We start from the raw sequence: 14,633 nt of genomic DNA, 5'->3' as shown, positions 1-14,633 counted from the left end.
GATTAAATTAATCGATTAAATTAAATTAAAAGGTTTTTGCACAAATGAAACAAATGTAGCCAAGTTTAGAAGGAAAGTAGAAAACTGGGGGGAAAATTTAAAGCAAGATTTTCTGATAAAGGCATTTCTCAGTTTCTCAAATATATAGAGAATGTAGTCAAATTTATAATCATTCCCCTATTGACAAATGATCAAAGGACACAAAAAAGCAGTTTTCAGAAGGAAAAAAATAAAAGCTATTTATCGTCATGAAAAATGCTCTATATCATTATTGGTTAGAGAAATGAAAATTAAAACAACTCTGAGCTACCCCTGCCTACCCATCAGATTGACTAATATAACTGAAAAGGAAAATGACAAATGTTGGAGGGTAAGTGTGAAAATTGAGATACCATTGCAGTGTTGGGAGAGTTGTGAACTGAACTAAGCATTCTGAAAAACAATTAGGAACTATGCTCAAAGTGCTATAAAACTGTGCATGGTCTTTGCAGCAATACAACAACTATGTCTATACCCTAAGGAGATTTTTTTTTCCAGAAAGGAAAAAGGGCATATACTTACAAAAATAGAGCAGCTTTTTTTTTTTTTTTGCAGCAACGAATTGAAAGTTGAGGTGATGCCCATCAATTGGGGAATTTATAAACAAGCTATATGATTGCAACAGAATTCTATTGCACTATGTAAAATAAGAAGTAGGATGCTTGTAGGGAAAAAATCTGGAAATTTACATGAATTTATGCAAAGTGAAATGAGCAGAACAAGGAAAACATAGCACACTGTAATAGCAATATTGTATGATGATCAACTGTGAATGATTTAGCCATTCTCAGCAATATAATGAAGTATTACTATTCTGAAAGATGTGTTTTGAAAAATGCTCTCTACCATCAAAGAAAGAACTGGTGGAATCTGAGTACAAATCAAAGCATGCTTTATTTAAACTTTTTTTATTCATGTTTTTACAACATGATGAATGTAGAAAAATGTTTTGTTTGATTTTACATGTATAAGCCATATCAAATTGCTTGCCTTCTCAGTGGTAGGGGTTATGAGAGAGGAGAAAGGGAATTTGGAACTCAAGATTTTTTAAAATGGTAAAAATAATTTTTACAATTAATCAGAAAAGTATTAAAATAATGAGTAGGTCAAAAATAAATCATATAGACAGTCATTAATTTTATTAAAAAGAATGTCAAGAATGAGATAACATTCCAAAGTTTTTGGGATGCAGCTAGAGCAGTAGTACTTAGAAGGAAATTTACATCCCTAAATGCATTCATTAATAAAAGAGAGAAAGAGCAGATCAATGAATTAGGTGAGCAAATTTTTAAAAAAATAGAAAAAATTTAAAACCCAATTAAAAACTAAAATGGAAATCCTAAAAATTAAGGGAGAAATGAATAAAATTGAAAGTTAAACCTTACTAATAAATCTAGGAGCTAGTTTTATTTTTAAAAATTCATCAAACATTGGTTAATCTGATTTAAAAAAAAAGAAGAAAACCAGATTACCAGTATCAAAAATGAAAAGGGTGAATGCAGTACGATTGAAGATGAAAGTAAAATAATTATTTGGAGTTATTTTCCCCAATTATATGCCAGTAAAACTGACAATCTAATTGAAATAGATAAATATTTACAAAAATATAAACTGCCTAGAAGAGGAAATAGAATACTTAAATAATTCTGTCTTAAAAAAAGAAATTGAATAAACCATCAATGAGCTCCCTAAAAACAAAAATCCCAAGGACCAGATGGACTAACAAGTGAATTTTACTAAACATTTAAAGAGCATTTAATTCCAAAAACATTTCATTCTAATACTACATAAATGATTTGGGAAAATAGGCAAGGAAGGAGCACTACTAAATTTATTTTATGACAAAATATTGTTTGCAAAAACAGAGAAAGGAAACCAATATACCTAATGAATATTGATGCAAAAATTTTACATAAAATATTAGCAAGGGGATTATAGCAGTATTTCACAAAGTTAATATACTATGACCAGGTGGGATTTATACCATGAATACAGGGATGGTTCAATATTAGGGAAACTATCAGCATAATTGACTATATTAATAACAAAAATAACTAAAATAATGATTATCTCAATAGATGCTGAAAAAACTTTTTAAAAAATATAACATATTCCTATTAAGAACTCTAGAAAGCCTAGAAATTAATGGATCATCCCTGAAAATGATAAGTAGTATTTATCTGAAAGCGAGAAGGAGCATTATTTGTGATGGGGATAAATTTGAAAATTTCCCAATAAGAACAGGAATAAAGCAAAGATGCTCATTCTCACCACTCTTTATTCAATAATATACTAGACATGCTAGTTACAACAATAATAGAAGAATAAGAAATTGAAAGAATTTGAATAGATAATGAGGAAATAAAATTTTTTTCACTTTGCAGATGATATGATAAAATACCTAAGGAACCTAGGAAATCAACTAGATAATCTGATTGAAACAACTAATAATTTCAGCTAAGTTTCAGTATATAAAATAAAGCCATATACATAATCAGCATTTCTACAGCCTACCAATAAAATCCAGCAGCAAGAAATAAGGAAATTCCATTTAATGTAACTTCAGACAGTATAAAATATTTGGGAGTCTATCTGCAAGACAAACCTAGGGACTATATGAACACAATTAAAAAACACTTTTCATATAAATAGAAATCTAAAGAAATGGAATAATATTGATTGCTAAATAGGTGGGCCAAGCCAAAAGAATAAAAATGACAATTCTACCTAAGGTAATTTATTTATATAGTTCCATCTCAATCAAGCTACCAAAAATATTTTATAGATCTAGAAAAAATAGCAAAATTAATCTGGAACAACAAAAGAAAACCAAGGGAATTTATTTTAAAAAATCTAAAGGAAGATGGCATAGCTGTACTAGACCTCAAACTATATTAAAAAGTGTCAGTCATCAAAACAATCTAGTAGTAGTTAAGAAATAGAGTGGTGGATTCATGGAATAGATTAAGTATACAATACACAAATAGCCACTACAATCTAGTGTGTGATAAATGCAAAGATACAAGTTTAAGAATAAAAACTCAGCATTTGACAAGAATTTCTGGAAAACAGGAAAGCAGTTTGACAAAAAGTAGACATAGGCCAACATCTCATACCATGTATCAAGATAAGGTCAAAATGGATAAATTATGTAGGCATAAAAAGTGATATCCTAAGTAAATTAGGAGAGCATGGAGATAGATAAGGAGTGAAGTCAGGATATCCATTATCATCACTATTATTCAGTACTATACTACTGTACTCGAAATGCTAGCTATAGCAATAAGAAAAGAAAAAGAAATTGAAGGTATAGGCAGTGAAGGAAAAAAAAAACCATCACTCTTTGCAGTTGATATGATAATATACTTAGAGAATTCCCAGAGAATCAACTAAAATTATTTGAAATAATTAGCAGCTTTAATATAGTTGCAGGATATAAAATAAATGTACACAAATCATCAATATTTCTATGTGTTACTTACAAGGCCCAGCAGCAAAGAAATTCCTTTTAAATTATTAGTAGGTAATACAAAATAATTGAGAGTCTACCTGTCAAAACCCAGAAACTTCATGAATTTAATAACAAAACATTCTGTACAAATAAAGTAATCTCCAAGGAACTGGGTAAATAGTAATTGCTCATGGGTAGGTTGAGCAAATATTATAAAAATGACATTTATATAAACTAATTACTTATTCAGTGCCATATCAATCAAATCCAAAAATTATTTTATAGAACTAGAAAAAATAATAAAATCCATCTGGAATAACAAAAGGTCAAGAATATCAAAGGAATCAATGAAAAAATATGAAGGAAGGTAGCCCAGGAGTAGCAGATATAGAACTATATTGCAAAGTAGTAATCATCAAAACACTCTTGTATAAGCTAATAAATAGAATGGTGGATCGATGGAATAGATTAGGTACACAAAACCTAGTGATAAATGACCATAGTAATTTAGTGTTAGATCAATCAAAAGATCCAACCTTTTGGGACAGAATTCACTGTTTGATAAAAACTGCTAGAAAAATTAGAAAATAGTATGGCAAAGACTGAGAATAGACTAACATCTTACACTGTATACCAAGATAAGGTCAACACCAGTATATGATCTAAATATAAAAGATTATATCACAAATAAATTAGAGGCATAGAATAGTCTATCTGTCAAAACTATGAATAAGGGTAGAATTTAGGACAAAACAAGAGTTAGAGAACATTATAAAATGTAAAATGGATAATTTTGATTCTATTAAACTTTAAAAGTTTTGTGCAACCAAGATTAAAAGAAAAACAGAAAGCTGAACATTTTTACAGCCAATAATCCTGAAAAAAGTACTAATTTCTCAAATATATAGAGGACTGATTCAAATTTATAAAAATAAGTCTTCAATAGAAAAAATGGTAAAAAATATGAACAAGTAGTTTTCAGATGAAGAAACCGAAGCCATTAATAATCATATGAAAAAAATGTTCTAAATCATTTTTTATTGCACATCACTTTTATTGTAATGAACAACAACAAAAAAAAGGGGGATGAGAGTGGGGGGTGGGTAGGGTTAGTACTTATGCTAAAACCTGTGCAGACTCTAGTGACTGGTCAGTGTGGCTGGAAGGCAATGGGATGTGGAGACACATTTTGGCATAACTTAGGGGCATTTCACTGCCATAGAACAGCAGTGGGGCTATAAAATGCAGCTTGAGTTCTCTGATGATTACCATGTGGGACAGTTTAATTTCAAAAAACACTAAAAACAACCAGTCCAGAAAGGTCTTTTGTGAAAATAAAGGCAACAAGTAAGCATTAACATAATCTCAACCTCCCAGATCCACTTTTCTTGGGTTAGGGAGGAAAAATGATCAATATTTGGACTTTTATTATTTGTTAAATGGCAGCTTACTGCAATAACACCTGAGAGGGCTGCCCTACTAGTAGGACTGACCCACAGGAATAATTGGAACAACAGCTTCTTTCAACTCCCCACATTGGTCACTTCTTACCATATCCCTATCCCTAACTCCCAAGCAGGTCCTTATTGTGCCAATCCACCCAGCAGGTATTTTGACTAATGTGGTTGAGGGTAGCATCCACAGGAGAGAAAGGAATTGGTCTGAAATAGTGAAGAAATGAGAGAAGGAACCATCAGTTCCCCACCTGCAACTATATGTGGATCCCTAGGAATACCAGTAGGTTCAGCTCAATTATTGCTTCTTCAGACAACTGGGAAAGATGTTTGACAATCCCTTTAAGGCTATTTCCATGGACTGCAATCAAAATACATTTTCCTTCCTTGATCTGAGAGATGATTTCCTCCTTCCAGAAGGGTAGAGCCTGGGCAGTGGTGTCTTTCAGACTCTCGCAGGAGGGCAACTGATCCTCTGTAAGACCCACATAGCACCTGCCTTTGTTGATCTTGCTGTAAAAGGGGTGGTTGGTCTCTATCAGAGGTGGTGATATATCATAGGATCATTGGCAGATCTTGACCTGGGTCTTACTGTGCTTAGCAGCTGTCTCTGCTTTGTGGAGGCCCCTCAGACCTCCATAATGCCACCCATTGAGGCTCCAGGCCCTCACTACAGGCAACCTTATCCAGTCAATGGCATCTAGGCGATGGACACAGCGAGTACAGAAGACTCAAGGGATGGGACAGGCGAGCATTCCTAAATCATTCTTGATGAAAGAAATACAAATTAAAACAACTCTGATGTACTATCCCACTATCAATACCTATCAGGTTGATTAATAAGACAGAGAAGAAAAATGATAAATGTTGGAGGGAATATGGGAAAATTGGAACATTAAACTTGTTGGTGGAGTTATGAACTGATCCAGAATTTCTGGAGAACATTTTGGAACTATGTTTAAAGGATTCTAAAATCTTGCATATCCTTTGACTCTTCAATACATTACCAATACCATTATTCCAAAGTGATAAAAAAGGACCTATTTGTACTAAAATATTTATTGTGGCTCTTTTTTTTTTGTGGTAGCAAACAATTGGAAATTGAGGGGTTATCCATCAGTTGAGGAATGACTGACAAGTTGTGTTATATGATTATGATGGAATACTGTTGTGCTAAAAGAAATGATTGGGCAGGGTCATTTCAGAAAAATTTGGAAAAGTTTATATGAATGGATGCAAAGTGAAGTGAGCAGAATATTATGCAATATTTCTTGAACAACTGTGAATGTCCTAGTTTTTCTCAGCAATGCAGTGATCCAAGACAGTCCCAGACTCTCATGATAGAACTGATGGAGTCTAAATGCATCCCTGAAACATACTATATTTCATTTTCTTTTTTTATTTGAGTTCTCTTCCACAAAATGACAAAATGGAATAATGTTTTACATGAGTTCACATGTAAAATCTATTTCAGATTTCTTATCATCTCAGGGAGAGAGCAAAGGGCAGAGAGGGAGGGAGAGAGGGAAGGTCAGAAAAGGGAGAGAATCTGGAACTCAAAACTTAAAAAAAATGAATCCTAAAAATTATTTTTACATATGATAAAGGAAAAATAAAATTATTTTTAAAAAGAAAAAATAAATTGTGGGACTTGAAAAAGAATTCAATGTATAACATTAGCTTTAGTAGTCTTTCTTAATTTAATTAAGGAATAAAATGAATACTTATCCTAAAAAAAGATGATTTTATCATTAGAAACAAATGAAAACATTTAGTAGGCAAAATGTGAGTGATTTTCAGGAATTTGGAAAGCAAGTTTTCTTAATACAACAGTGTCAAATCTTACTCTGTGCCCAGAGGTAAGCTCAGTTAATTTTGTTGTATTGAAGACTTGCTTGAAATCAATGGGTCATCAATTGAAGCAAATCTATTTTTAGTTTTTTAATGGATTTTTGTTGTGATAATAGTTTACACTTATGTAGCATATTATGGTTTCAAAATGCTTTAAATCTACATTCTCAGTCAATTCTTAGAACAGATTGTTGAAGTATGTCACATAAATGTTATCTTCATATTTTTTCCCAAAGGAGGAAACTGAGTCTTTTATAGGAGTTGATTGATTTATTTAAGATCATACTCCTCATATGAATAGAAGGCATGACTCATCATGATCTCTCCATATGTTAAAGAAACTTATTTCTATTTTTTTAAAAAAGTAAGTAAAATATTATCTGCCTTTTGAATGTGTCACCCCAGTGGCTGTCTCAAATATGTAGTTTGTTATTTACTCAAAATAACATTTTTGTGTCATTTTAGTTTATTATTGCAAATAGAAGTCTAGTCAACAAGAATTTGTTAAGCATTTATGATGTTCCTTACACTGAGATAAATACTGGGAATACAAATACAAATAGAAGGAAAGACAGTCCCTGCTTTTAAGCAACTTACTGTAATAGGGAAAGATCACAAATACAATAGAGAAAATGGGAGGAGAGAAAAGAGATGGAGATACCCAAGTACCAGGGCACTGTAGAGAAAGAGTCTCAGTGAAGGCTGCAGAAGGATAAAGACAGAGCTGGCCTGGGTGTCCTCCTTAAAATTGATATTCTAGAATAAACCAGAAAACCAGGGGCAGATATCACAGAATTGGAGAATACTTTCAGTGTGTGAAGTCCAGGGTGGAACGAACTTTTAGAGTAAAAAAAAAAAGGTTTCTGGGCCATTTTAGAGAAATCCCAGGAGATTGAAGAGATCAGCCCAGAGATGAATGAATATATGCTGGTCTAGATGTCTTTTTTTTTTTAAACCCTTACCTTCCTTCTTGGAATCAATACTAGATACTGGTTCCAAGGCAGAAGAGTGGTATGGGCTAGGCAATGGGGGTCAAGTGACTTGCCCAGGGTCACACAACTGGGAAGTGTCTGAGGCCAGATTTGAACCTAGGACCTCCAGTCTCTAGGCCTGACACTCAATCCACTGAGCTAACCAACTGCCCCAGGCTTTCCTTCTTAAAAATGGTAGCTTTGTGAGGAACCAGTTTATCAAAGGAGGACATTGTAAGGGATTTTTAAAGCAAGAGGAATATACATTTTATATGTTTGTGGCAATTGGAAACCACTAGAGCTTTTTAAGTATCAAATGTGAAATCGAGTATCAAATCTGGTAATTGTGTGGAATATGATTGGAGATGAGAAACTAGATGCAACAAAATCAATTATGAGAGTATTGCTATCACCTAGTTTTAGAAGCAACGAGGGTCTGACTGACCAAGAGTAGTATGAGTATAAAGAAAGTGGCAGATACAAGAAATGTTGAGGCAAATCAACATGATGTCAATTGACAGGTTACAGAGGATTGAAATGAGACTGAATAGGCAAGGATGATTTTGCTATTTTTGAATCAAATTAACCAGAAATATGCTACCCCTCAACAGGACTAGGGGATTTTGAAGGGTTAGGGCATAGAGTAAAAGGTATTTGACTTCCTTTTTTTTTGGTGGTGTTGAATTTGAGATACCTAAGCAATATCCAGATGGAGATAGGCAGCTGGACATATCAGTCATGCAATTAGAATCTCCAGACTGGCACTCAGTAGAGAATTGAGTGTTGGATTGTTGATCTGAAAGTCATTTACATGGAGATGATAGTTGGATTATGGGAAATGATGAAGTTATTGGAAAGAGAGAACTGTAGAGAGGAAAGAGGATCGAGCCTGAGGGATATCCACACACATGAATAATGATCCTGCAGAGGAGACCAAAAACGATTAGATTAGAGAACAGTGACAAAAAACAATCAATGACAGTTCTATAAAAACCAAGTTTTTTATTGTTATCTATGTATTTTCTGGATTACCCTAGCAGAATGTGTTTGTTGAGGGCAGGGACTAATACATTTTTGCCTTTGTATCTGCAGTGCCTAACATATAAAAGGTGTTTAATAATTGCTTGTGAATTAAATGAAATTGTGGAAGTTTTTAAGTTCTTTTGCTTAGATTTATTTTGGGCTTTTCCACAGTTGTTGGCTTGAACATTAAACCTTTTCAGAAGCTATTACTTGAAATTTTCTCCTGGAGTATTGACTTAAATATTTCTAGCTGTCTTGTTTTCTCATAAGAAATCTTGGTCTACTGGGAACTCTGCAGCAGCTAAAAGGGTTTATTTTTCTTTGATATTTATTTTTATACAATTAGTAAAACCTAAATTATATGAGTAAGTCAAAGATAAGCAGGATCTGGAGATATACCAAATTATATTAGATGCATTACTTTTCTGTTCATCTTTCAAGAAAACTGAGGGTTTTTGGCAGCCCATGTAATTCAGTATTAATGAAAGTTGACTGGAGTTAAGCTGTTCTCTTTACTCCTATATTTTAAAATCAGGAGATAATTGCTGGAACAAAGGAATATTTTGGGTTTCATGGGGCCTTGACAGTATTTCTCTTTTAACAAGGGGAAACCAGAGCCAAACAGATAAATATGATTAAATGCCAAGGAACAACAATGATAACTTGTTGGCGCCAGTCACTTGATGTTCCCTGAAACACAGAGACACATTAGTCTGCCAGTACCAGGGGATTTCTGTGCAAAAAGTAGCAGCTTTTAGAAACCAATTACCCTAGAGAAAGTTCCTTTTTGGGAGCAATTTTGCTGAAATCCAGTCAATATAAGATAAAAATGATCCTTTTTATCATTTTTTGAAATATTTTAATAGGCCATAGGCATAGTGTGTCTTTGGAATACATTGCTTTTATTACCTGTTTTCTAAGCCAAGTACTTTGTATTGAAAATGAAGTCCATTGATGTTCATCATATCATGGCCTTTTATGGTGTGATAAGTCTCATAGTTTACAATATAATATAATTTGGATCTGAAAACTAGAATGCAAAGATATATGCGCCTCTATTTATATATACATATGAATATATATGTTTTAGATTTAGTAGATTTAAGATCATAGATTTAGAATTAGAAAGGACCTCAGAGTCTATCTAGAAACAGCCTTTTGGAATTTCAGTGACCTGTCCAAGTTCATGTACATGATGTCAGTAGTGTGATCTAATATCCAGGGCCAGTGTTCTTCCTCTACATGACACTATATTACATAAGTAAATAGATGCCTTATAAGATCAGTCAATCATAAACATTTATCCAGTGCCTATTATGTACCAGACTGAATAAAAGGGTAATGCTATAAATTAAAAAGTCCTATATAGCCTAGTATATTAGTTATTGTCATTCATGTCATTAAAGGATTATTTTTTAGTTTCCTGTGCATCCAGAATGGTTGTTGTAATTTGATATGCCAGATTTTTTTTCTTCATATATAATTATGGATGACTCCATAACAAAACAGGAACAGAAAAGGAAATTCAACAAGCATTTAAGTAAGCTCCTCCTTTGTTCCAGGCACTATGCTGAGCACTAAGGTTACAAAAAGAAGCAAAAATTCTTGGTTCCTCTTATAAGCTCACAATCTAATGAGGTGGAGAAAACATACAAATAATTATGAGCAAACAAGATCTATGCAGACTAAGTTGGGATAAACTCAACAGGAAGGCAGCAGCATAAAGGGGGATTAGAAAAGGCTTCTTGTAGAAGGTAGGGTTTTAGCTGAGAAAATGTGGCTGCTGAGTTATTTTCATTTTGACTTATCCGGGAAGTTACAGTATTCTAGTCTTGAGTCAAACATGTGGCCCACCATAATTCTGAGTTAACCTGCACAAGATTAAAATATAACTGGGAAATATTTGCCAAAATAAAAATACATTAAAACATAGTTAATATTAATACATGGTTTTCTAAGTCAATATTCAGCCCACAGGAATCCTTATGTATGGTTTAGTGGACCCTGTTTCTATGAATTTGACATCATTGTTCTAGGTTTTAAAAAAGTGTGACTTAATTTCTGAAGGTAATCAGAGCAATACAATTTTCATAAATCTACAGATGGAAAGGACATTAAGGGCCATTCAATTCAATCCTGTCATTTTACAAAAGAGAAATCTAGCAGTAACTTGTTCAGAATTTCAGAGGTATAGTTAAGTATCAAAGTGGCCAAATCACTAAATCACTTTACTACTCCACGTCCCATTTTTCTCTTTAGGTGAGGCAGGTTAATAATCCTGAGACTACTTCCTTAGGCATTCCTGAGGAAAATACTTTGAGAACCTTGGAGTGCTATATAAATGGGATCAGTTTGTATTAATAGCACTGGATATGAGGTTCACTTAACCTGGTGTTCTCTACAGCTTATCATTTGAGAAATGGAAACATTAATATTTAAGTGTCTTGAGAGATGCTTACCTTTCATCGTTTTTTTAAAAAAAAAGTTATTTATAGGATTACCTTTATTAAGTGTTTCCCAGGATTACCTTTATTAGCAAATTTACCACTTTAAATTTATATCAGTGACTTAGGAATGAAAAATAATCAAAACAAAGTGATCAAAAAAAAAAAGGTCAAGCTTTTCAAGATACAGTAGTATTATTACAATACCAAAGTATTTAGTGAACTAGAAGTAAAGTCTTTTCTTCAGCAGGAGCCAATTTTGTGATGAGTTCACCCGTGAGCCATTTGGAAATTATTCCCGACTTCAGTAAAGGCAAGAGATGAAAAGGTGTCAAATCATTTGTGATTAATTTCTTTAGTAGCCATGGATGACCATGATTAATTTCACTAAGCTTTCCTTAGCTATTGTACACTACTATTATTTAACATATTTGTGATTTTGGTTTATAGGTAGACTGGGGTCAGCTGGACTATTTAGTTATTGACATGCCACCAGGAACAGGAGATGTGCAGTTATCAGTCTCTCAGAATATCCCTATTTCAGGTAAATTAAAAAAGTTTAAGTTGACCAGTGATTTGTTTGCTATTTTTAGATTGCCATACATGAAATATGGGGTTGGGGAGTTCTTTGTGACATGCAGACATTTATATATCTTTTAAAACCCTGAAACGCCTCCACTAAAATCCTGCAGGGATGCCTCATCATGGCAAAGGGCCACACAGCAAATTAAGCAAGCTTTCAGAATTATTTAGATGAAAGTAAAGGGAGAAGGAGAGTGATTGATAAAAAGTGTTTTCAACTTAAACAGATTTCTTAGAATTTTACTTGCTTAAAAAGATACTTTTCTCCTTATTGATTTAAGAAGATAAAGTCAACTACAAAGACAATTCTATTCATAGTATTTATTATCTTCTTAGTTTTATAACCTGTACCATTTTTAAATAAAGGGTAACAATTACTTACTGAATTAATTTCCAATAAATTTTTTGAAACTGAAAAGTATATGCATAAATTCTGTGGCAGATATACCACAGGCAAATGTACTAATTTCAATTTTCTGAAGGTTTGATGGAGTTGATTTCTTCCATTAGATGAGCATTCCCACACAGACAGATCATAATCTCCTCATGTCTTCTCATGCTGTGGAATTCTTGCCAATGCCAAGTCAAACCAAGTGAATGAGTATTTATTAAGCACCAAACTATGTGTCAGACAAAATCCTCTACAGAAGGGCTGCCACTATGCCAGAGACCTTTCTTTGTTCTTTTAAAATTTCTGAGATATTAGTGCATCATTTAAGCTGTTCTTATATTCACACTGTCTTATACTACATGATTGGGCTACCATTTCTAATTATATATGTCTTTATTATGTCTTATTGTTATTAATAAATTTATGCATGATATATTCCTCCTCCCCACCCTTTGTTAAATAGCAGGAACTCTTGTTTTTAATCTTTGTGTTTGCAGTCCCTAGCACAATGCCTTGTATATACTGTGATATTTTGATCAATCTTTGTTCCCATCAAGGAGGAAACTCCTGCAAAGATGCATATTGGAAACCATCCCTATCTATTCATCCTGTGCAATTCTTACCCCTGAATTTCTTTAAATCCTCCACAACAAATCTAGTCAACCTGCAAGGGGTCAGGCTTTATAATCTTTTAATATCACGTGAATATTGTTGGTACTTGCAGATTGATGCATGTCTCTTGTGCAATTCACTCATAATTAATTTCTCTAGTATCTTTTGAGTGATCCTCAATATCATTTCTCCAGAGAAATTCCATGACTCCCAGCCAAATAATATCACCAGAAGAATATTGGTGTTAAAAAGAAGGGCCAATGTGTCTAGGGTAAACCCAAAAGTCAAAAAAGAGCTGTAGAATTTCCTAAAGGCAGTCTTCTTTCTATTCATTTTGGGGCCCAGCTCACTGTAAATTCACACTGCCTGTCCAAGATTCAAATGCTGATGGATGAGTTCTTTGGATTGTTCATATACATATCAAAACTTGGCAAGAGACATTTTTCATCCACTTGATTTTTCTAGTATGGGTGGATAGGCCAAAATCTATTTTTAGTAATTTTGACTCTCATTTAAGAAGCTCTGCAGTATTCCTGGGCTTGATGTAGTCAGTACAATATCATCCACAAACAAGAGCACTTGGAGCTCCTCACCACTCAGAGAGAATCCCTCTTCCATTTTGATTTGAATATCTCTCCATGATGGTGCCAACTCCTTTGACAAACTTGTGTTTCCCTTGTTTTATGCTTCATTTGGCATTAATATCCATTAATATCAATGAACAAAGTTACTACTGGTACATCTTTCAAGGGGTCTTTATGATTTTGATGTAAGAGGTACCTTATTGGAAGACATCCTTTAAGGCAACATTTTCTTTATTGAATCAAATTATTTTTTATTTTAGCAAACAATAATCCCATGGTTATATTATATTCTTGATACCTTTTAGCATATGACTGTTAAAATGTGATCTATTAAGTGAAAAAACTTTCTATTCTCACACCTTCATCAGGGATCTCCTATATGTATATAGATCATTTAATATTTGTATTAAATAGAAATTAGATAAATAGGTAGTTATTTTTGATATTTTCTCAGCCACTTTTTTGTGAAGGTGGGGAGAAAGGAGTAATAATAAAGTCCAGATTATTTTTCTCATGCCTCCAATATGAGATATTTTGAAAATAGAAATTCTTCTAGATATTTTGAGAATAAAATTCTAAATACCTTCAAATTTTTTCTTCTTCACCATAGACCCTCTTTCAGTAATACTTGGGCTAGTCCAACGGCTTTTTTATTCATTGTTTCCTTCAGTGACATTTTCATTTATTCATTGCAGTATATCTGTGACAGTAATGTTAGAATCCAAATGTGGTGAATCCATTATATTAGATGAAAAAAGAATTATAAAATTTTTACAGATTTTTTTTCCATTTTTGATCTCTTTGTTGTTGTCTTGTCAGCTTCATCATTAAAGGCCCTTTGGATGACATTTCTTAGCTTGATCTCTCACTAAACTTGTTTTAATTTTTTTCTCCACTGCTTTTGTTTCATGAAATTAATAATCTTTTACCATCTTCCTTCATAAGACCTTACAAATCAGTTTATATTCTAAAAATACACACTACCCTTGGATGCCATATTTCTTCACTTGTCAGGGAGATCATCAAGTATTTGATAAATGAAGTGGTTTCTAAGTTATTTGGTTTTCCTTGTTGTGGCAATTGATTTATATTGGCTAGATTTCTTTAGGAAATGGTTATAATCTCTGACAATGTCCACCTCTTTACCCATTTATTTTAATTGCCTGCCATAATCTTTCTCATTATTTTCAATTTTTGTTGCTAATTTTGATCTTTCTTTAAGTGTAGCATC

The 14,633-nt window shown here is 33.0% G+C and overlaps 1 protein-coding gene across 3 annotated transcripts in view; it reads left to right on the top strand.

Annotated features, from left to right (window-relative positions):
• The window catches only part of NUBPL (NUBP iron-sulfur cluster assembly factor, mitochondrial), a 365,055-nt gene that overhangs the window by 242,821 nt on the left and 107,601 nt on the right, over positions 1-14,633 (top strand). For all 3 annotated transcript variants that reach the window (XM_007472517.3, XM_056810405.1, XM_056810404.1), the window contains exon 7: positions 11,684-11,777. In XM_007472517.3, coding sequence (XP_007472579.2) covers positions 11,684-11,777 — 94 coding nt within the window. The remainder of the gene's footprint in view (positions 1-11,683; positions 11,778-14,633) is intronic.

This window comes from Monodelphis domestica, chromosome 1 (assembly GCF_027887165.1).
Source record: "Monodelphis domestica isolate mMonDom1 chromosome 1, mMonDom1.pri, whole genome shotgun sequence".
In the NCBI taxonomy this organism is placed as follows: Eukaryota; Metazoa; Chordata; class Mammalia; order Didelphimorphia; family Didelphidae; genus Monodelphis; species Monodelphis domestica.
Note: the sequence above shows the minus strand (reverse complement) of the source record. Positions and strands in the feature narration are given on the sequence as shown.